The sequence below is a fragment of the Panthera uncia genome, chromosome D1 (assembly GCF_023721935.1).
Source record: "Panthera uncia isolate 11264 chromosome D1, Puncia_PCG_1.0, whole genome shotgun sequence".
Taxonomy (NCBI): domain Eukaryota; kingdom Metazoa; phylum Chordata; class Mammalia; order Carnivora; family Felidae; genus Panthera; species Panthera uncia.
Window position 1 is genome coordinate 102,984,595 of NC_064808.1, and position 22,228 is coordinate 103,006,822.

The 22,228-nt window shown below is 43.7% G+C and overlaps 1 protein-coding gene across 3 annotated transcripts in view; it reads right to left on the minus strand.

Annotated features, from left to right (window-relative positions):
• Window positions 1–2,729: 2,729 nt before the first annotated feature.
• ZC3H12C (zinc finger CCCH-type containing 12C) overlaps window positions 2,730–22,228 on the minus strand; it is an 86,939-nt gene continuing 67,440 nt past the window's right edge. For all 3 annotated transcript variants that reach the window (XM_049613871.1, XM_049613881.1, XM_049613867.1), the window contains exons 3-6: window positions 17,776–17,915; window positions 12,603–12,837; window positions 10,653–10,759; window positions 2,730–9,574 (exon numbers count right to left, since the gene is read on the minus strand). In XM_049613871.1, coding sequence (XP_049469828.1) covers window positions 8,178–9,574; window positions 10,653–10,759; window positions 12,603–12,837; window positions 17,776–17,915 — 1,879 coding nt within the window. In that variant the 3' untranslated portion in view covers window positions 2,730–8,177. The remainder of the gene's footprint in view (window positions 9,575–10,652; window positions 10,760–12,602; window positions 12,838–17,775; window positions 17,916–22,228) is intronic.

Here is a 22,228-nt window from a genome sequence, read left to right on the forward strand (position 1 = left end):
AGGACAATCACGGGCACCTTTCTGAGCACTGTCTTGCAGCATAGTAAACGGAAACAAGCATTTTGGAAGCAGCAGAAGGATTTGCCTTTGAGCAAGTACTTGAACCTTTCTGAGGCCTCATTCTCTCGTTTCTAAAAAGGGATAATGCCCATTGCACAAGATTGCGGTTTAAGTACAGTCCCGAACCCTCAGATGTGAATGGTCTGCCGGTCAGCGCTCTGTGGATTTGAGAGGAGCAGTTATAAACAAGAAGGAAGTGCTCAAAGAGAAAAAAGCAATCACCGGATTTCATCTGGCATCTTTCCACAAACGCGCATGGTCTACCTGAGCACATGCGGCTGTGTCCAGACCGGCTCTGGAGTTTGCCGTTGCCGGGAAGTGACATCCCCTTTGACTCAGGCCCCGGGGCCAGGGTGTGGCCTGGTTTGCTGAGCGGCACCTCCAGGAGTGAAAGCGGAACTGGGGGTTGGGGGGCAGTAATGCCATACTTGACCTACTGAGCTGGGAGCTTCTGGAAGGTGTACCTGGTTTTTATCATTTTTGTTACTCCATTTACATCTCTATTCTGATATATAGGAAACTCTTGAGCCATGAAGGGCCTGAAAATGGGGTTGCATGGATATGGGGTGCCAAGACCTCTTGAAACAGGTTGAAAGGTCATTCCTGAAATAGACCCCGCCAGTGAAAACATCACACCACAGGCTTATTGGAACCAAAACTCTTGAATATTTTTAGCTCTGTGAATCAGAAGGCTCTGGGGGGAACATCTGGAAAGGACTGTGTATTTATTTATTGTTAAAATTTTTTTGTTTTTAAATGTTTATTCTTGGGGGGGGGGGGGCAGAGCATGAGCGTGGGAGGGGCAGAGAGAGAGGGAGACACAGAATCTGAAGCCGGCTCCAGGCTCTGAGCTGTCAGCACAGAGCCCGACATGGGGCTCGAACTCACTAGCTGTGAGATCATGACCTGAGCTTAAGTCAGAGGCTTAACCCAAAGAGCCACCCAGGTGCCCAGGACTGTGTATTTAAATACCTGACATTTACATAACAATGACAGGGTGGGCTGAGGCCTGGCTGTGCCTTGCAGAGGGTCTAACTCAGTCCTCACAACCCTCTTTTATGGGGGGTTAAGAGGTGGGGACTCCTCCATTCAGTAACATGCGTCTCTGCCCATAGGGCGTGTGTGGGACTTGGCTGCCAGGGGCTGTCTTCTTAATGGCCAGAATGACAGTTGCACAGAGAGGAACGGATTTTTAAAAAGGTTACTTAAAAAACCCGAAAGCCTTTAAAATGTCAAAAGATTTTTTAAAAAGCTTTGAAAAATCTTTAAAAACACCAAAGGAACGTCACTGACTCGAAGCCAGCATCAGATGCTGATAAATACACGTTCAACTAACGAGACACCCAGGGAGACTCATTTGTTCTGAGTAAACACGATTCTAGTTGCCGTCTCCAACTGCCCTTGACTTGACTTGATTCGGCAAGGTGTGTGAATCCTCTGTGGACCAAGGGACGCGGTGGGGGAGGAATAAACTAGCACTGGCCCACGGGGTAGGCTCCTCGGATACCCCCGAGATCCTGCCTGACCTCTCCTACTACCGACAGAACGTGTTGGGTTCTCCACCGACTGTAGCTGAGTGAAGTCTGCTGACAGAGATGAAATGAAGGACCTAAATCCACACCCCAGGTAGAGAGCTTAAGGGGAGGGGTAAGGGGTAAGGAAAATACCTGACAAATGGCAAACACACACACACACACACACACACGCGTGCGCGCGCGCATACACGCAAACATCTGACAAGAGGAAACAAAAAACAACCCATCTGATGTGGAAAGAAAAGTTTCTTCGACTCTGACAGAGAACGTGAATACGCTAAAGTCATGAAGATCATGACACCAGTTTGGGTTTGTGACCACATGATGAACTAAGAGTATTTTCAGGTCACAAGGGAAGGGAACCTACTGCGAGCAGGCCCGGGTAGGGTACTAAGGCTGGTCCTTGCAAGGAGAGAGGCAGCAGACATCTATACAGCGAAGAGGTCTTCGGGTCACAAGAGGTGAGGCCCAAAGCCAGAGACAGTTGAGGCTGGGAATAGCCTAGGGGGGCAATTACTAAAATGGTAGGGAAGGGCCAGTAGGTCTCTGTGGCCTTGAACTGCAATTTTCACAGGCATTAATTTGGCTCCACTGCATCCATAAGGGGCTGGTGGGTGTCCTGTGGAACACCCCCGTTACCGCGGCCGAATGTCGGCAGGCCAAGGGACAAGAGAAAGATGCTCTGATTTCTTTAGCATCTGTGCCTCTGCAGGAGGTCCGTTTCCTTGGGAAACAAAAACAAACCACCATAAAAAAATGAACTTTTTAATTTTTTTTTTTTCTCAGTGGCAGAATCACATAGCTGTTTTGATAGGGATTTCCAGTAGGTCTAAAATACTGCTTTTTGGAGTTGTAAAAATTCCAATACAGAAACACACAGAGCAGACATAGGATAAATAGAATCACATCACTTTGTCCAATGGTTGTTCTAAACATTCTTGACTTTATTTTCCTAGAAGAAAAGTCTGAAGGGCTGAATTGGAAATTCTATCGGCACGCGTCTAGGGTTCAGGAAGAACACCACCTCACAGGAGAAGATGAGATCAGTCTCTGGTCACGTACAGCACTATGTTTACGTCTCTGAGGAGGTTCGCATGTTTGTGGGTATTTTGTGTTGGCTAGGAAACATAAGTTAAAAAAAAAAAAAAAGAAGAAAATCTAAAACCTAAACCGTTAAAAAAAAACAAGCCACTGCTTTTCAAGGTCTTTTTCCCTAAAGACCTAAGCTGCTTTACGAGAGGGGTCAGAAGCTTTAATGGACAGCAAACAATTGGTTATTCTTTTGAAATACCTAGACGGACGACTGACAGATTGGATATGTGGTTGAAAAGCGGAACTTTAAAATTTTATAAAACTAAATGAAGACGTGCACCAAATTCTCCAAAAAATTTTAACTGCCAAATGGTCAAAACCTTAAATTGTTTTTAAATCTTAGAGGCTACGGACCTTAGGGAAAAAGCTACTCCTAGCACATAACCGTGTTATTGTAAGGGAAACAAAAAGCAGGGGAGCGGATGACCTTAAAGGGCCGGGGGAAGTGACCGTTTTAAACAGTGGATTCGGTCAAGAGCTAGAGGTGTGTTGCAATTTTAAAATAAAGTAACTAAACTAGACGGTGGTGTTCCACCCCATTTACTGTTCCCAGCGAAACGGTGTGAAAATGTGACCACCACCGATGACAGTGCTGTGAGTGAACGTGCCCGACCGTGTGTGGTGCCGACAGACTTAAAATCACACGTGACCGTGTTCAGAATATTCACCGAGGACTGTCCTAAGGTGTCTCAAGAAGCTACACTAAAGATCTGGACAGAGAGAGCAGGGGTACACTTGGATTCTTGTAAAGAGAGCCACAATACAGCAAATGCACTCACATTATCGCTACAGTTACACTAGTCACAATTTAAATCTTATAGAATAAAGCTATATAGTATGTGAAATTACAGTATGTTTATCTTCTTTAAAACCACTTTTAAAGAAGGGCACATCTGTCGTCTTTTTTTTTTTTTTTTTTTTTTTTTTTTAGAAGTCAAAAAACCAGCAGAAAAACAGAACGGATAAATGCAGTCTTTAAAATATTTTGTGGCTAATTACATGCTAACTTTGAAAATACAACAGAATTTTTGGTCCGTGAGGCCCTTAAAACACAAAATGTAGGCAAGGTGTTCCCATTTATCAACAGAAATACAAAGTTCGTGAAAAAAATTGGATACTTAGTAAAATATCTGTTGACCAAATGCTTTCTTTGTGTGCGGTTCAACGTTAAGAAATGTCGCTAATATAGAATGGGTGTGACTGAATAAATAAGAAAGATGCTTTAATAGGACAGGCTCAAAATCTTCTTTTGAAAGCCATCAACAGCATCAACTGAAATACCGTTCTCACTTCTACGTTAACACGGATCAGAACTTACTGCTTCATACGCCTGTTTTTCTCCCTCTAGGACAGAGATGAACAGACTGGCCGGCCGCCTGTTTCCCTAAGTCAGGTTCTGTTGCTGCACAGCCACACGGCCCGTTGACGTTCCTGTCTGTGGCTGCTTTCATGCTCTAAGTGCAGAGGTGAGTAGTTTATACAGAGTGTATGATTCTCGAACTCTGACTTAGTTACTGTCTGACCCTTTACAGAAAACGCCTGTCAACCTCTGCCCGAGGGAGTTGCCCAGACCAATCAAAAATAACGCACGTTTCTCTTCTTTTATTAACTCTTTCTCTTATTCTCATGCACGTGTGCAGTTCATGTATTTTACGCTTCATTTGACTGGCTGGTGTATACCTAGGAAGCTCATCTTATATAAGGAAGTCGGACAGCAAAAATGAGAACGACAACCAAATATACCTTAGGGTCAGTGCCATTAAATTGGGGGAAAAACAGCTTGAGAGTTTTCAAAACACACACACCTCTGTACCCAGAGGCACCCTCTAACCTATCACAAACTAACAGCTATGACATAATCAAAGTATATTTGCTTTATAAATATATTACTGTCCATATACATAGATACATCCATAAAAGACATGTTAAATAATTATCTGTATAATCAATACTACTTTTTGTGTGTGTGTGTGTGTGTGTGTGTTTTAAAATTACACACTCTATTAAAATTATCAAAATAACTCTTTAAAAATACCAGGAATAAAACCATTGAAGAGTTGCTTTCCATTCAAGTGGTTCTAAATCTTATCATTGGTCATCCAGACTCCAGGCTTGGTCGTCCGCAACTCAGAAACATACATAGTTCAACAAAGGGAAAGTTAGCCACCGAAAGCCTACCACCCTCCTGTTTTTAATACTTGATAACAAATACGTATGCATGTGTGTATATATACATAGAAAACCGCGCTTATTAGTTATATTACATATTCTCATAAAGGAAATTTCATAAAAGCACAAAGTTCAAGTTTCTACCAGTATCAAACATTTTATACTGGTGTGCATTTCATTCAATGTTGAGGTCAATGACAAACTCTATCAGGATACAGAGATCATCAACAGACTGAAAACTGACATTATCACGTGCAAGAAAGGAGGAAATACTGACGGCCAGTAACTGGCCAGCTGGGTGCTACTCCCTCTGTAGTAAGACACAGAGACAAGGAACCGGCTAATGACTGTGCAAAGTACCGTCAACTGTCAGTTACTCGGGGCAGAAGATTCCAATCTGAATTCGTTCTCTTCTCTCAGCTGACCCCTTGGGGCAGTTTTCCTACTACCTCCCTCCCTTTCCAGTTATTTATTAGCAAGTCTGGTGAAAGACAGGATTAAGGTGAAAGTTTTGGCAACAATGAAGGTTTGGGATCAGCTACGGATTTAACTGAATGATGGATCCTTTTACTTATTGCTTTAGATCATCAAGAATTCGCTGTATCTAAAGTCTGCCAACCATCTCATTCTTAAGCTCTGAAAGCCACATGGGTGTCAAAACAAAACCAAAACAAAACAAAAAGGAGGGGGGGACAAATTGTCCTCTTAAGAAAACTGCTATTTCTCAACTCACAGTGAATTACACTGAAGGATTTCAGTGTGAGTCGTTCAGAGCTATTCACTTCAGGACAGGTGCTCACAGGCTACAACTACTTTTCCTTAATCTAGAAGCCAGGAAGCAATGACAGGCGGCTACAAACGGTGAGCAGGCCACGTGAAAAGTAGGACCTACATTTCACCGAAGACCTCATTTCAATAAATGCAGTAAAGTGTGGCAGAATCTTCAGCTAACGGAAATGCTAAGACTAAGAAAATGGAAGCAAAACCTAGAATTTACAAATGCTTGCACGCTTAAGAGAAACAAAACAAAACAAAAAAGGCTTAGAACAGGACTACAGTAAAAGGTACTCCACACTGGTAACCCTATTTTTGGCACTCATTTAGCCTCTACACTGAAACTTGTTCTACAGATAGTTGACTGACGGAATCGAGGAGAACGGAGTCACGAGTGAGCAGGGTCGCGCTCAGACACCCCTCGGAATGGCAGGTGTGGCACCGTCCGCACGGTTTCCGGGCACAGACGAGGGCCACCCTCACCTCAAAAACAACAGCAATAATTATGTAGAACGCCACTTTCCTGAATTAAGTTTGCTGAACACGGTTCAGATTATTGGATATGTCAATATGCACAATGCCTTTTAGAAGCATTTACTGTGTACCCGATTCCTACTCGATGTGACACACAGTGTCACACAAGTAGTGAAAATGTTATCCTAGTCAAAGGTGCTCGGACGTTATTTTCAGGCAGCATTTTACCTTTATTTTTTTAAGTTCTCACTAGGTAAGTTTTAGGAGAAAGAAAATGCCAATAAGTGTATTTAATGTATTTTAATGTATTATATAAAACTAACACAGACACTTTTATTTACCTAAATTGTTACTTTTTATGCTCTACCCTATTCTAGACCTCAATTTTACTTTAAAATTTTGTATTTAAATAAGGGATAAAATGTTGCCCAAAAGTCTAATCATAGTTACACATTGGTGTGTTCACTAGATCTACAAATCAAAATAGTTCTTAGAGTTAAAAAGATACAATTTGTATCAACAGTAAAAGGTACTTTCTGGCTTTTCAGGGCTTTACTTCAAACTGTGGCATGTAGGGTAATCAGAACGACCAGGGCCTCGAGGCAGAGATCAGAAGAGTCTGTCACACGAAGAAAATTTCAGAGCCTGGAGGCAACAGTGGAGGTCGTGACAACCCCCCCCCCCCCCCCCCCGCCGTCCGCCCCCGCGTGCGAGGTACGCCCTTTAAAGACAAACATGAATTCGCATCTAGCAAAACCCATGACTTTGAAACCAGAAATATCCCTTACTAATACTAGAACAGACTTTAGTCTGTAGCTAAAACTACACTATTTGTGGCAAGAATCTGGCCTTAATAATATAACAGGCACCCCCCCCCCCCAAAAAAAAACCTACCTTCAGGAAAATGGGAAATATACACTATCTTACAAACGTTTTAAGTTACCATTTACAAGTCCACCACCACCACCTCCCCTCTAGTGCAGTACCAGTCAGCTTTGCATATGCTCAACACACACCCCCCCCCCCCTCAGGCCAGCCTTGATAAATAGCGGGAAAGCTAAAGAGTATATTAAATATAAAAGTTGCATTGAGAATAATTAGATTCATTAAAAACAGGCAAGTATTGTGAAAGGGTCATTTTATCCAGTCTTGTTGTGCCCCCAAAAGAAAAAGACAAACACATGGAAAATACAGGTGAAGGAGGATCTGGGAATTCAATTCCGTTTCTAGCGTCTAGAAGCACATCATAGCTGGGTCGCACAGCTCTACGCTGGAGCACACGCGGCTTTTGCCTTATTGGGTAAGAAAAATAGTAATATAATGGAAACCATTTTTTCCATTGATTGCATCTGCTTTCCTTTAAATCAACCATATTAAATTAACTCATTACTTAACAGAAAAAAAAAAAAACGAACAAAACTAGAACAATGAAAAGTGCCATATTGTAAATCATTCTAATATATAGACGGTTACCCATTTCAACATAAACTGGTAACTTCCGTTTTGTTTCAAATATAAAGTCAGTGCGGTAGTATATCTTTGTTTCTATAAATAATGATTCTAGCACAAAGAAGCCCACTTTCCCCAAATAAAAATAACTTAAAAAGCTGTAAAAGATTCCAATGAAGCTTGGCTTGAAAAAATAGTCGGCTAGGGTCTAGTCAAATGTTCAACGTTCTGAAGGTATCGTAATTGCTCGCGATTGATAGACAAACACCAAGTTAAGAAAACACGAAACAAGGATAAAAAGTGCTGCATATAAACCCCTGATGCACCAAAGAGGAATATCAAAGATCACAGAGACATCTAAGAAATCCAACTGGAAAAATCTCCAGCCGAGGAGAGAGCTTTAAAAAGGAAATGTTAAAAAAAAAGGTTTCCATGTAAAGCAATCCCGTGATATTTCCACTAGGTGGGGCGATACATACAGATTCCATGATACAGTACTTCACAGAAATGGATACTATAGAACCTCCTTGCCGAGAAGGAGATCACATGTGCTATTGTAGCAAACCTCCCTCAGCGTTTGAGCTGAACAAAAAACTACTAAACACCACAAAGATGCATCATCTCTCAATAACCCAGCTGGGACTTCTCCACCAAAATGGCTGCGGCGAGCTGCTGGGCGTCTGTCATGTGAGGGTTCCGTTTCATGACCGTCCTCACGAGGTCGGGCGGGAAGATGTTGCACAGGTTGACGTAGACCTTCTCCCGGCTGTCCTGGTACCTCGGGGGCTCCGCGGGCGGCCCGCAGTAGGGGACGCGCCAGGCGGGCTCCTGCTGCTCGGGGAGGCTCTGGAAGGTGAACTGCTCGTAGCAGGGCTGCGTGGAGCTGTCCGGCAAGGAGTAAGTCTGCCGGTAGCCGTACGCGTCCACCCCGTAGCCGGGCCGCTCCCAGCCCCCCGGCCCCTCCTGGTGCGAGTAAGGCTTCCGCTGGCGGGAGGGAGAGCCGTCGTAGAGCCGCGAGTCGGAGATGCTGTCTATCCGGGTGGCCACCAGGGCGCGCCCCAGGTGCGGCGCCTTGGAGTGGGCGGAGCCGGGCGGCGAGGGGTAGTCGCCGGGACAGCTGGCCCGGGCCCCGACGGCGGGGTGCTGCAGGTGCACGGCCAGGTGCGGGAGAGGCGCCTTGGGGTGGTACTTTGGTTCTTCGTGACCGTAACTCTGCACTCGGGTCACGGGGTCGTGGAAGTTCTGCAGGAAGGGCTGGGAATTAAGGCGGCTGTGCGGGTGCACGTGCTGACACTTGAGACTCTCTTCCAGCTGGGGGTCGGGAGAGCTGACGTACGGGCGGTCGCCGTAGCCCACGTACGAGTCGCCGCTCCCGCAGCTCACGCTCCCTTCGCTGCTGCAGTCGGAAGCCACGGAGCTCACCCTGTAGTCCGTGTCCAAGGAGAAACGGCGCTCGGGGCTGCGCGGGCCGGACACGCTCAGGTTCGAGTAGGCGTTCAGCATGGAGTAATACCCGATGTCCACAGGCGAGTCGCATTTGGGGTACTGTTCGTAAGGCATTGGCGTGCCGTGATTTTTGGTTGCCATCAACATCGGAGGATACTGCCCCTGTGGTCTTTGATCCTGAGGTGGGAAGTGAACTCCGGATGGAAGGCCGTTGCTTAAAGACGTAGCGCTTTGGGGTTTTGCGGTGGCAGTCGCCGGGATGCTAACTAAAGAAGGGACGGACCTGGTTTCCAATTTGTTTTTGGTGGGCAGCTTTTCCTCGAGGTCCTGGTAGACTTGAGTCCTGATGCTGGGGTCCGACTGCCTCTTGGGAGCGCCTCGTTTGACATCCGAGGCGCTGTCCGCTTTCGTGCTGCAGGGGACGCTGTTGCTTTTCACCAGCCCGCCTTCGTTCGCCGTTTTGGCTGCCGTGTTTCTGGACATGGCCCGGAGTTCGTCAGCCACCGACCGCTGCGGCTGACTGCCCCTCTCGGGATGGTAGTATTTGCACTTGTGGCCATAGGTGCACTTCTTCCCTGCGGACAGGAGAGCTAGTCAGGCAAAGGAGCACGCCGCCTGCCCCCGGCCCCTCAGCGTGGCGCTGCTGCTGGACCTCGGGTAAGAAACCCAGGCGGCGCGGCGGTTCGCGGGGCCGCCCCTCTGCTCCTTACTTGGGAGAAGGGCCGCCTTTCGGTGGTTCCCGCCTCCGTCCTATGGAGTCGCTTCCAGAGTCCCCAGCCCCCTCCCTCCCTGCCCATTCTCCTCGGGACGGCTTCCCCATCAGGCAGGACGTGGTTTCCAAGAGCAAACCACCCCGCGGGAATGTGATAAACCCAGGCCAGTCTGACGTGCACGTAGATGGAAGAAACTCCACGTTTTGAGCCGCCTGACGACTAACTTCACGTAGCACTGGCTGAGTTTTTGGAACCGTGTTTAAACTCTGGGAAGGGCATCTGCACTGAAGCCAAATAGGTCAAAATGATGAATTTTTCAGCGCTAACGCGTTTCCTCAAATTTAATTACAATCACAAGAACCGCACACTATGCCGTCTGAAATTTAAAATATTAAAAAAAAATTTTTTTTAACGTTTATTTATTTTTGAGACAGAGACAGAGCATGAACAGGGGAGGGTCAGAGAGAGAGAAAGAGAGGGAGACACAGAATCTGAAACGGGCTCCAGGCTCCGAGCTGTCAGCACAGAGCCCGACGTGGGGCTTGAACTCACGGACCGCGAGATCATGACCTGAGCCCAAGTCGGACGCTTAACCGCCTGAGCCACCCAGGCGCCCCTGAAATTTAAAATATTTTTATTAACAGGAGTTTAGCAACATATTGTGCACTAAAGGCGTATATTAGGGCACCTGAGCAGCTCAGTCGGTTAGATGTCCGACTCTTGATTTTGGTCCAGGTCATGATCTCAGGGTTGGTGAGACTGAGCCCCGCGTTGGGCTCTGCACTGACAGCACGGAGCCTGCCTGAGATTCTCTCCCCGTCCCTCTCCCTCTCATGCCTGGTCTCTCTCTCTCTCAAAAAAACCAAAAGAAAACAAAAAAACCACACACACACGCACAAAACCCCCCCAAAAAGGCATAAATACTTATAAAGAAAATTACCATATGGACAAGGCTGCTTTTTGTGTTCAGGAACAATAGGTTTCTTCCTCAGAAAATTATCGAGGCTTGGGCCGTGTCTGCCAAGGGGGTCGTCTGGAGGCATGAACCTGTCAAGGACAGAATAGAAAAGATACCTAATTAGAAGGCTGATCATTTAATTCTAAAGACAGAAGGTCGACATTGATTCACTCTAAGGTATTTATAAAATTTTAATTTTAATTTTAATTTATTGTCAAATTGGCTAACATACAGCGTATACGGTGTGCTCTTGGTTTTGGGGGTAGACTCCCGTGATTTGTCATTTACAATCCAATATTTTGATTCCACGTGTATGGGATAAAAAAAATCAGTACACGAAACTTTTAAAAATGAAAACAAAATGTGTCAAGCCAAATTTGTATTTGTTGTAATTCAAGTAAGTTTTGAGCCTTGCGTGTCCTCATTAATTCTTTCTTCCTGTCAGTCTTGGGATTTTGTAAGGGCTTCAGAAAACGACACCCTGAAGTTTTAGGAGGGCTTCATGACCCTCGACCTGGTGCGGTAGTAACAGGGGAAGGTGGGGGGGATGATGGGAAGATGTGATACCCACCACACCCCGGTCCGTGTTCCATGCCCGATGCTGGGCGTACCCCCCTTTCTCTTCTTCCTGATCGTGAGACCTTGAAGTATGAGCTCCATTTTGCAGATTAATACACTTTCCTAAGGAAGGTTTTTGACCTGAGTTCACATGGCACAGTCAGGGTTCCATGTTTAACCCCCCAGTCCATTCTCTTTGCCTCTTAGCGGAGATGGAAAAAATCTCATGGATGCAAGATTTCAGGGCACACACAGCACCACAAAAGGAAGTTACACCTCGAGAGTTGTGCTAATTATGTCACTGAAGTTCAAATGAGCCAAGCAGTTACCCATATGTGAATAATGTCGTATGGACTCTTAAGAGAGTGTCCACGTGGCCGGGTAAGAACACTTAGCGGATAAGTGTTTACTATTAGCCAAACCAATATGGCAAAATTATTAAAAATAGAACAGGTGCTCAATCCTGTAACCTTAATACAATTATTTTCCCCTTATGTGTTCCATTTTAGTTGTTTCTGTACGCAAACACATCTCACAAACACAAATACAATGTTGTGCTTTGTCTTCTTAACAAATATATTTCCATTCCTTAAGAGTCTCCGTAATCACAATGCTAAAGGGCTGAAGAATATTCCACGAGATGGAATATTCCAGCGACTGAACTGGTTGCTCTGTTGTACCTTTAGCTGCCTCTGAATTCTTGGGTTTATAAATACAGAAATGAGCATCTCTGGTCTTTTTCCCCTCAGTATGTAAATTCCAAGAAATGAGATGGTTGAGTTGAGAGGGTGTACATATTTTGAAGGCTTCTGCTAACCAAACCGAATTGCCTATCAGTTTCACTACATGTTTAACAGCATAAAGCACGTGCAAAAATATTTTTGTGAATTAAATGGGCAAAAACTATGTTCTTCATAGATTTGGTTTGCATTTTTGATTATCAACAGGTGAACTTTCCCCACATATTTGTAAATATTTCTCAGGAGAATTGCTTTTATGTCATCTGTCCGTTTATCAACTTAATCATGCATTTAACAAATGTATTTGAAAAATAATTAAGCTATCAATGCTTTAAGTAGATTTTGGAAGGCAGTGTTTTGGAGGTTAATATGTTCGAGATCTGCTTTCTCTGAAGATGGACACTGTCCCTGTCAGTGATGACAGACTTGCTCTGTGCGTGTTTTACAGGGCACGACCTATTGCTCACACATGGCCTCCAGAGGCAGGACTCCGCGGTTTTCCTGACTCCCACTGAGGATTAGAGGGGAAATTGGGGGGTGGGGGGGGGGCGCTCCAGGAGCGGCTGCCAGGGTAGTGTGTTTTCAGGGAATTTCAGGGAAGCAGGATCACCGGTAAGGGAAGGGTCTTGCTTACTTGTCATTGACAAATGAGTACATTAACAACCGCTCATCGATGAACTTCTTCCACTCTGGTTTTTCATTGGCCAGGTCCCTGTAGTTGTCATTGGACACGATGACCCCGTCCGACTCGAAAGCCAGCTTCACGATGAACCTGTCGTCATAGCACACCACTCGCCTCCCCTGCACTCGCCTGGAGGGCGTGAACACCAGGATCTTCTCCTTCTCTAATTTGCGCAGGATTTCTTGATCTGCAGGAACAATCAGGGTGAGATTTCAGGAATCAGCACGTACCTAACACAGGGCTATTTTTGTGCAACGTGAGCTTTTAAAATAGGAAATGGGTTTATGTAATCATTAAAAAAAATTTTTTTTTTAACGTTTATTTTTGAGACAGAGACAGAGTATGAGTAGGGGAGGGACAGAGAGACGGAGACACAGAATCCGAAGCAGGCTCCAGGCTCTGAGCTGTCAGCACAGAGCCCGATGCAAGGCTTGAACCCAAGAATTGTGAGACCATGACCTGAGGTCGGACACTCAGCTGAGCCATCCGGGTGCCCCGTAAGTCCTCACTTAATTAGGATAATCTGCACTGTGTGGACAGAACTTACTTGTATCTCCCTGTATTTGTACCTCAGGGTTGCAAGGCTTGAAAAAGAGCCCAAAAAAGTGAGCTTAAAACGGTTTAAAACTTGGAAAGTATAAAGCTTAATGAGAATGTGCTGGGCTGTCTGCTACTACAGAAGGTTTTGCTGGAGAGCTGGGGCCCCAGGCTGTGGCAGGCACTTGGCTTCTCTCACACTCGCGCTACCCGCTATTCTGACAAAGCAGCTCTGCAACCGAGTCCCCCCCCGCCCCAGCCCTGCCCCCCACAAGTCTGTTGGTTTGTAGTTTTGTCTTCTAAGCAGTGGGACTAAGTGGGACAGTCTGAGAAGCTTTAGAAGTAGCAGAGGCAGCAAGGGGGAGGGTCTCAGGCAGAAGGCTCACAGAGGAGGCAAGAGTCAGAGCTGTGGTTACAGATGTGGCCACTACATGTCTCGCGTCTTTTCCTGTGAAACGTGTGGCAACAAATGACGACAGCCTGACAGGGGCTGGACTGAATGAGAAGAGATCAGATGTGATTCCAGGGGAGGGGCGCCCAGGGGGGCTCAGTCAGTTATGTGACGGACTTCAGCTCAGGTCATGATCTCACGGTTCGTGAGTTTGAGCCCCGTGTCAGGCTCTGAGCTGGAGCCTGCTTCAGATTCTGTGTCTCCCTCTTTCTCTCTCTGCCCCTCCCCGGCTGGCACTGTTTCTCTCTCTCTCCTCTCAAAAATAAACATAAAAAAAAAAAAAAAGGATTTTAGGGGAGAGCTGCCATAGAAAAAGAACAGGTAGAGGAAGGCTCCCAATGTCTTGTGTTGGAACATTCTTACGGCCCTTTGTAATGGACCCGTGTAGTGGTGTTTTTTTTTTTTTTTTTTTTTTTTTTTTTAAAAAAGGTGCCAGAGTTCATATTGTGATTCGTGATAAAGATTCTCCCCCAACCATCCCTTCTTTCTACTTTTGCTCTCACACTTCGTGTCTTCCCACCATTGTTTATACTGGCACAGAGTCATGAGGTCATGACTTTTTTTTTTTTTTTAAGGCCGCTTCTCCATGTTTATTAACTGGAATGACTAATTTAAAAAAAAAAATCGCTCTCTCCAGCGACTGATCACGGCTGTGCTATGATACCATGCTACGGTATGTGAAGCATCAACCGCCACCAGCATTAAGAAGGACCTCTCTTCGGGAAGCCATCAGTCACTGGAGGAACATGCAAACCAAGTAAGCAAAGGCTGGAATTGCCACAACAGAAGGATGAGCAGGGGACCCGGGAGGAGGGAACACAAGAGCCATTAGGGGTCTGCTGGCTCTGACGCTGGCATACGGATTTCAATGACGTTCCTGACATGAGATCACCGAGACCAGAACGTTGGTGTAGAAAAGCAGCAGAATAGAAGTGGTGGAAACGGGGGTGTTCTCATCAGCAAGTAAGTCTCAGGTTCTGGCACTTTCTGTATCCGGCAGTCATATCTTATTGAGCCGGAGAGGCAGTCGGTCGGGTGGGAGAAGTCAGTGAGTCAGTGAGTTGTCATGTGGAAAAGCACTTAGCACAGTGCCTGGCGAGTTCTCAGTAAACACCGTTCTTCAACTTAATTTTAAGAGATAAAAATCGCAGAAGACCAATACAAAATCAGAAGCCTGGTCTCAACTATAGGATTTATCCTACTCTAATTATTTGTGCTTCCCTGATAAAAGAGACGTGGTGCCTGCCCTCAGAACGTCTATGGCCATGGCCTTCGGCACGATAGCAGATACTCCGTAAGCATCTGCAGAATGAAGACATGAGATACTCTAGAGATGGATATTCTGGGGTCCTCCAGGTTCCTGACTGTGTTCATCAATAACCCATGGTACTTTATCTGTGGGAGTGTTTCCTCATACGTGGTATGCCACGAAGCGACTGAAGAAACAAGTGTGCTGGCCTAACGGTCATCCTGCTTAATCTGCTTTTTCTGTAATAGCTAATGAGGTAAAAAGGACACTGATTAGGAAAAGAAATCCGACCTTAAATAAATACGGGTTCAGTATGGTTAGTAAGTTTAAGTGGCTCTCAGATTCCTCACACAGTCCCTGATACATAGCTTGGTGCCTGGGAAGTAAGTCTTAACTTGCCGGAAGGCTGGCAGACACACTAGTCTGAATCTTCAGGTGACACGTTGCAAGATGTGTCATGTTTTTAAGACGGTGAAAAAATAACGGACTGTTTACCAGGTATGACCTGGTTACAGGTTTTCGTTAGAACGATGTCCCTGAGGGAGAAAACCCCTAACGACCTTTAAGCGACCCCTGAACAGCACAGGACTTAGGGTACTTGCTGACCCCAGACGCGGTCGAAAATCCACATAACCTTGGACTCCCTCAAACATGACTACTGTAGGCCAGTCGACACGTATTTTCTTTGTTGTGTGTATTATACACTGTATTCTTCAAGTAAGCCACAGTGAAGACGGTCCCGTGAGAATTACAAGACCGCATTGTAAAAGGTCGGCTTCGGAGTGGACCGGCGCAGCTCAAACCGTGCTGGTCAAGGGTCCACCGTAGTTGCGTGCATTTTACAAAGTCAGCCGCAGCCTGAGGGTTCCAGAGGCTTGGCAGGCTGGCCTCTTAAACCCAGCCACTCTCCCCCTCCCTGTGATCATTTCCCCTTCTTCTTGGGCTCATGTTCCTTTCGTGCTCAAGCTTTCCAGGCATTGACATGTTTCAATATGTTTTCTTTTTCCATTTAGCTTTCCCCCGATCACTGAAGTATTACAAGTTCCTTGAGCAAAATGAGGAAAGGTAAAGAGAAATACTAAGAAGTGGGGAGAAACAAAACCTCACGACATCATGACGCAGAGTCAATTACCGTTAACACTTCGGCTAGTCGTTTTCTGCGTATTGTGTCCTCTCCATCGGTGATCTACGTACACACATGCATGTGTATATGTGCATATGTACACGCACACAGTAATAAATCCTTTCATGTAAAAGACCACTTCCTCGGATCGTTAGAAGTTCTGCCCAAATACTCGCATACTCTGACTCCCTGAACCGTTCTAACGAAGGTAGGGTTTATTTCTATTTTTTTTCTACTACAAGTAACTTTGTGGTTGTAAATCTTTGCTTGTAACTCTGCTTATCTTCTGTGGACTTATTCCTGGAAGGGGAAATAGTACATCTGAGAGTATTAATATTTTAAGACCAAACTGCTTTTTAGAAAAGTTGTCACAAATTCCGTTGCCACAGCAGTGAGGGAACAGCTCCGGTCGGGCACTGAGTCTGACCAGTGTTTCAATCTCTGCCAATTGGCTGGCTGAAAAATAAGAGTCGTTTGAGGTTGCCCTTCTTTAACGATGAATGTGGTTGAACTTTTTCCTCTTATGGGGCACTTGAATTCTTTTGTGAGCAGACTATTCCCACCACATTACCATTTCTGGGAGGGCTCTGCATTGATTTTACCAATGTGTGTGAGCTCTTGATGTGTTAAGGACATAAGTTCTTTATTTGTTGTACTTTTTTTCCCTTAAACACGGTAACTTTTCTTATTTGCCTCAGAAGATTTCCCAAAACACGCAAGTTTAAATTTTAATGCAAGTACGTGTCATTTCCTTCCTAATGTCTTCTAAAAATGTTACATTTAGAAAGGTCTTCCCAGCCACTCGGAGACAATAGTGCTGTGAAAATTCTTCAACGGTCTGGAGTTTACTGTCACATGGTATAAGAGAAGGATCTAAATATGTATATTTTCCCCAAGAGTTATCCAATGTCTTGGTGCCCCTGGTTGAATTTATGGCACCTTCTTCCCTTGACAGTTTATACAGAGCAGGATCTAATTCCACAGCTCTGGACTCCTCCATGTCTTGTCTATCTGTTCTTAGGCTAGCTTAATAATGGTTTCATGATTACAGATAAAATTAGAGTCTTTAATCTTCCCTTCAGGTATGTGGTATGTGGTCTCTCTGTTTGTTTTTGATTTGAAAATGTCGTTTTCTTCACACAGGCTCTTTAGATTTTGTTCATGTTGGAGGTGAAGAGAGGGGCAAGAAGGGTTGTACATGGACAGAGAATCACTTGAGCAAAATGTTCAACAGTCATTGACAGTTTTTGCCTGAAACTCACACATTTAAAAATTACAAAACAGTGCGAAATACAGATACTTTATTGAGATCAAGTCGTTTCCTTCTACTTGACCCCAGAGAGCATACCTCCAGGGTGTTACAGGTCTGTTTTGACCAGGCACTAATTTCATACAGCAGATGAGAAAACGGAGGTCCAAAGATGTTCATTCAGCATGATGCTCCCGGTCAATGGCTGGTAAGTATGTGGCAAAGCCAGAATTTTAAAGGTCAAAATTTCACAGAATTTGCAGTAAAAAGCTTCCAAGTTAAAAACGAAACACCAAACCCAAATAACTGGCTATGGAGCAAGGATTGCTGTTTTCTTAACATAATCAGATAGCTTGTAAACTCACCGGCAACTCTGAGGTGTCACCCAAGAGAGTGTGGCGGTCACACGCACTGAGGAACCAGAAACAGATGAGCGTCTCAGTGAAACACCTGATAGTGCCCGACACCTGCACAGGTGTGTATGGAAGCTACAAGCCAACAGCAAACGGGGCTTACCTGTGATAAGAGCATCAGGTCGGGATTGCTCTTTCCTCCAAGCGGGAACAAAAACTGTAATATCTTTGTGGCCTCTTTCCAAAAACCAATCCACTGCCAATTTTATTCCCCGGCAGGAAAAGACTTCTTTGTTTCCATGGCTGAAACATTATTTGAGAACACGTTAAGACACAACAAAATCTAAATTTACAACTTCATTCAAATTTGTAAATAGAAATGATTCCCTAATGACAAGAGTAATGCATTTCAAATTTAAGATGGAGTTGTATAGCTCAGAGAAACATTAAGGTAAACTGAAAAGCTGAAAATCTGTGAGAAAGAAATAGGAAAATTGAGATTAATTGGTGGAGAATAAAAAAAAAGTTTTTAAATGTCAGTTGTAAAGGTTAACTAGTCTGAAAGTTACAAGCTCTTTTAAATCAGGACAGGAAAAAGGGAAGACTTCACCACCACAGCAAGCATTTCAGTCAAATGTAAAAAGAAGCCACACAGAATAATATCTATAAACGGAAAATCACGCTTACAATGCTTAATCTCCTACAAGAGACACTTCCCATGTTCTTCAATGAAAAGACACCTGGTTTCTGTTTAACACTATTGTGCCCGACAAGGCTTAATGATGACAAAAGGGCATTCAAAATTGGATTAAGCAGTCTTAGTGCCTAAAAGAAAATGCTCAAATAAAAGTGCAGTCACTCAATAAATACTTATCTAGCACCAGGCTCTGCCTGTGCATTTTAATCTAATAATTCAAAAATAACATTGATACAGTTTTTAAAACTTTGAATGTAATGATTGTTTTTTGTTTTTTGGTTTTTTTTTCAGCTTGAGCTCCATAATGGAGACAAATATTCTTTACTTCTTGGTGCTAAGGAGGGGGTGAATCAAGTAAGGTAAGTAAATGCTCTGTTCATTTTTAGCACAAACTGAACTTTAGGTGTATTAATATATCCTCGTAGACTCCTCCGAGGAAGTACTAGAACCATCTATATCATCCTTTTAAGGATAAAACAGAGATAGACCGACCTGCTCTGTAGATACTGAAGGCTGGAGATGCAAACTGCAGTGTTAACACTCCATGTTCCAAAAACTGGGTTGGGGCAAGGTTAGGGGCAGAATCAGAGGCAGTAAAGTCTCAGAGAAAGGGATACAGGAAGCGGGAGTCTGAGGTCCTATTTCCTAGGTAAGAAGGGCTACACGATGGTCCTGCCGATGCTCCAGCAAAGGACAAAGTGATGTTGAGTTTCATAGAATATACTGAAATCAGTCTTTTGAAAAGCTATAGGAAAGAATGGGATCATCTCTTAAGAGACTATATATACCGTTCCTAAATACAAACACTTGCTAAAAACTGACCGTATTTTTATTTTGTATTAATGCTTTGAAATCTAAGTGTGTTGTACTTTGCTAGTCCCAAATGACACCTGGTTTACTGAAGCTTGTGCATTTTACTGCTTCTGGCTCTACATGAGCATTTGCTCCCTGGTGACTTCACTTGGGAAGGGAAATGGTCACATTTTACTGCAGAAATAGAAGATTCTATCTTCTAATTAAAGAATGTTCACAAAATGTGTGGCAACAGCAAATCATTTACAGTCACAGAACAGAGATTCTCCAGATGCTTCAAAGGGGTATCAGGCCCCGCAATCCTGATGGTAAAGGTTGTTGTCTTCTCCTTGTCCCACAACCCCCGTTGCCATCCGACTGGCCCAAGGCAGGAGGGGACCACACTGTGAATGATGCACAAAGACATAAAGAAAGCCTGGTTTCTGAGCAGAAAGACCTGCACCTATCTTTCGGACCTTGTTATTTCAGAAAAAATACTTCCCCCATTTTAAGAAACTGTAGTCAAGTTTTCTGTTAGTTGTAGCTAAGGACATCCTTGTCTGCTTTTTTAGTTGTACCATAAACTAAAGAAAACTTGGAAAGCTCTTTTAATGTATAAAAACAGAAGGATAAACAAGTTATTAAATAATAGTAAAAATGAATTCACAAAAACGAATAGTAAAAACGAATTTAGGATAGGAAGCTATCCTAATGGTGAACTGAGTAAAGGAAATGATGAACGGATTACTAGAAGAAAAAATAGTAACTGAACGATGAAGCAGAAAACATTTAGTAAGAATATAGATGACTGGATCCATGACAAGCTTGATCTCATGGACATGCACAAGACCCTGCAGAGAATAAGAGAAAAATCTTTTCAAGACCATGTGGAAGATTTATAAAATTGGCTATGTACTACGCCACCAAACAGATTTCCACAGACAGGACTGTATCCTACAGACAATATTCTTTTACAACATGTTATTACACTGAAGATACAAGGTTGTAGTTAAAAAATTTGTACTGTTATACAGTAGCAAGCCAATTTAAAGTTTTAATTAACAAAAATCCCATTTGTAAAAGTAACAAAAACTAAAGTCTAAGGAGGAAAAAGAGAGGCAAGAGTTTTATAGAGAAAACAAAAAGAGAAAGCCTATAATGAAGGCATAAGACAAGACCTGGGGGCGCCTGGGTGGCTCGGTCGGTTAAGTGTCGGACATGGGCTCAGGGGATGATCTCATGGTTCTTGAGTTCAAGCCCCGTGTCGGGCTCTGTGCTGACAGCTAGGAGCCTGCTTCAGATTCTGTGTCTCCCTCTCTCTCTGCCCCTCCCCTGCTCAAGCTCTCTCTCAAAAATAAATGTTAAACTAAGGGAAGACATGAATGAAAGGAACAATATACCATTTTCATGGATGGCAAGACTCACTTTATGTAGACAACAATTCTCAAATGAATCTGCAAGCTCACTGAAATTCCAATAAAAGCCCTCCAAAGGATTTTTAGGGAACTTGAGAAGCTCATCCTAAAATTGCTATGGGAGAAGAAAAAGGCCAAGAATATTAAAGAACAAAACGGGAGGAACTTCACCACTAACTATCAATATGTAGCATAAAACTAGTGATACCCAATCAAGGTTATATTGATACAGGCAAAGATTAAAAAAACATGTAACAGAAAAGCAAGCTGAAGGTGAGACTTGTGTATAAGTGACATGAGAAATTAATTTGAAGATGGACCATTTAACAAATGGCACTAGAACTGGGAGTTTATATGGAAACCCATAAAATTATATTTTTTAGCTCTTACCATAGACAAAAATAAGCTGTAGATCAAAGATTCAAATATGAAAAATACTATAAAACTTTGAAAGAAATTACAGGATGCACTGACATTAGGATGGGGAAATACTTCTTAAAGATGACATACAACTGTGCGTTATCAAGGAAAAGATGGATAGACTTGAGTACATAAGACTTTTTATGTAAAAGCATGAACAAAAATGCATATGCATAAACAGGCCATAGATTAGAACAAGATATGTGCAACATACAGAGCCAAAAAAAAAAAAAAAAAAAGCTAGGACTCAGATTATGTAAAGTATTCCTATACATTGAGAATAACCATTTTTTTAGGGCAAAAGATATGAACAGTGAATTCACAGAAGAGGAAACCCAAATGACCAACGAACATATGAAAAGATGCTCAATAGTGAAGAAATGCAAATTAAAGCCAAAAATGAGACACCACTTCACACCCATCAGATTGGAAAAAATAAAGTCTGCAAACACCAGATGTTGCCAAGGATGTGTGAAAGTAGGAACTCATACATTACAGGTGGGAGTGTAAATTGGTACAACTATTCAGGAGAACAATTTGGCAATACTTGGTAAAGTTGAAGGCGTGCTTTTCCTAAAACATAGTAGTTCCATCTCCAGGTATAGTAACACCCCACACTAATGTGAAATCATATTTAATGCAATTAGCAATTGGCTCTCATGCTTGACCCAGATCAGAGCTCACGTGGGGGCAGGGAGAGGCAGTCCAAGTGCTGATGTGAACAGTGGGTCTCCCAGCCTCTGGCCCTTTTCTCAGCCAGTCGTCTCCTGATCAGATCAAAGAAATGAATGCTAACCACGAAATCCCTGGAATGGTGGCTGTTGTCTTGGAAGTACCTTCCAGCCCCCAAGGCCCAGAGTCATCCCCAGAATTATTAAAAGCCCAAGCAGAGAACTACTCGGTGGTTCCCAAGTGCAGATGGGACTTGTACAGACTAGGAGAGCTTCAGGAGACTGAACTTAAGGTAACCTTCCTGAGGCATGTTGAAGGATGTGACTAATCGCAGGTGCTGGATACAACAGAAAGGGCAACTGTAGGAGGTTCTGATAAGGAATTAGAAAAACAGAGTAAGCCTGATGAAAAAATATATGCAAAACAGGACGTCAGAGCAAGCACAATGTAGCTACTAGGGCAAATGAACTATCTGTTGAATGTTTACCAGAAGAAAGTAGGATGATGTTTAAGAACTGAAGCTTTAATTCCATATAAATAGAGAAGACTCATTACAGTCTGTAGTCATTTATGGGCTATGTCTGCATGCATTTTCTCTGTAATAAAAATAGCTAATTCTA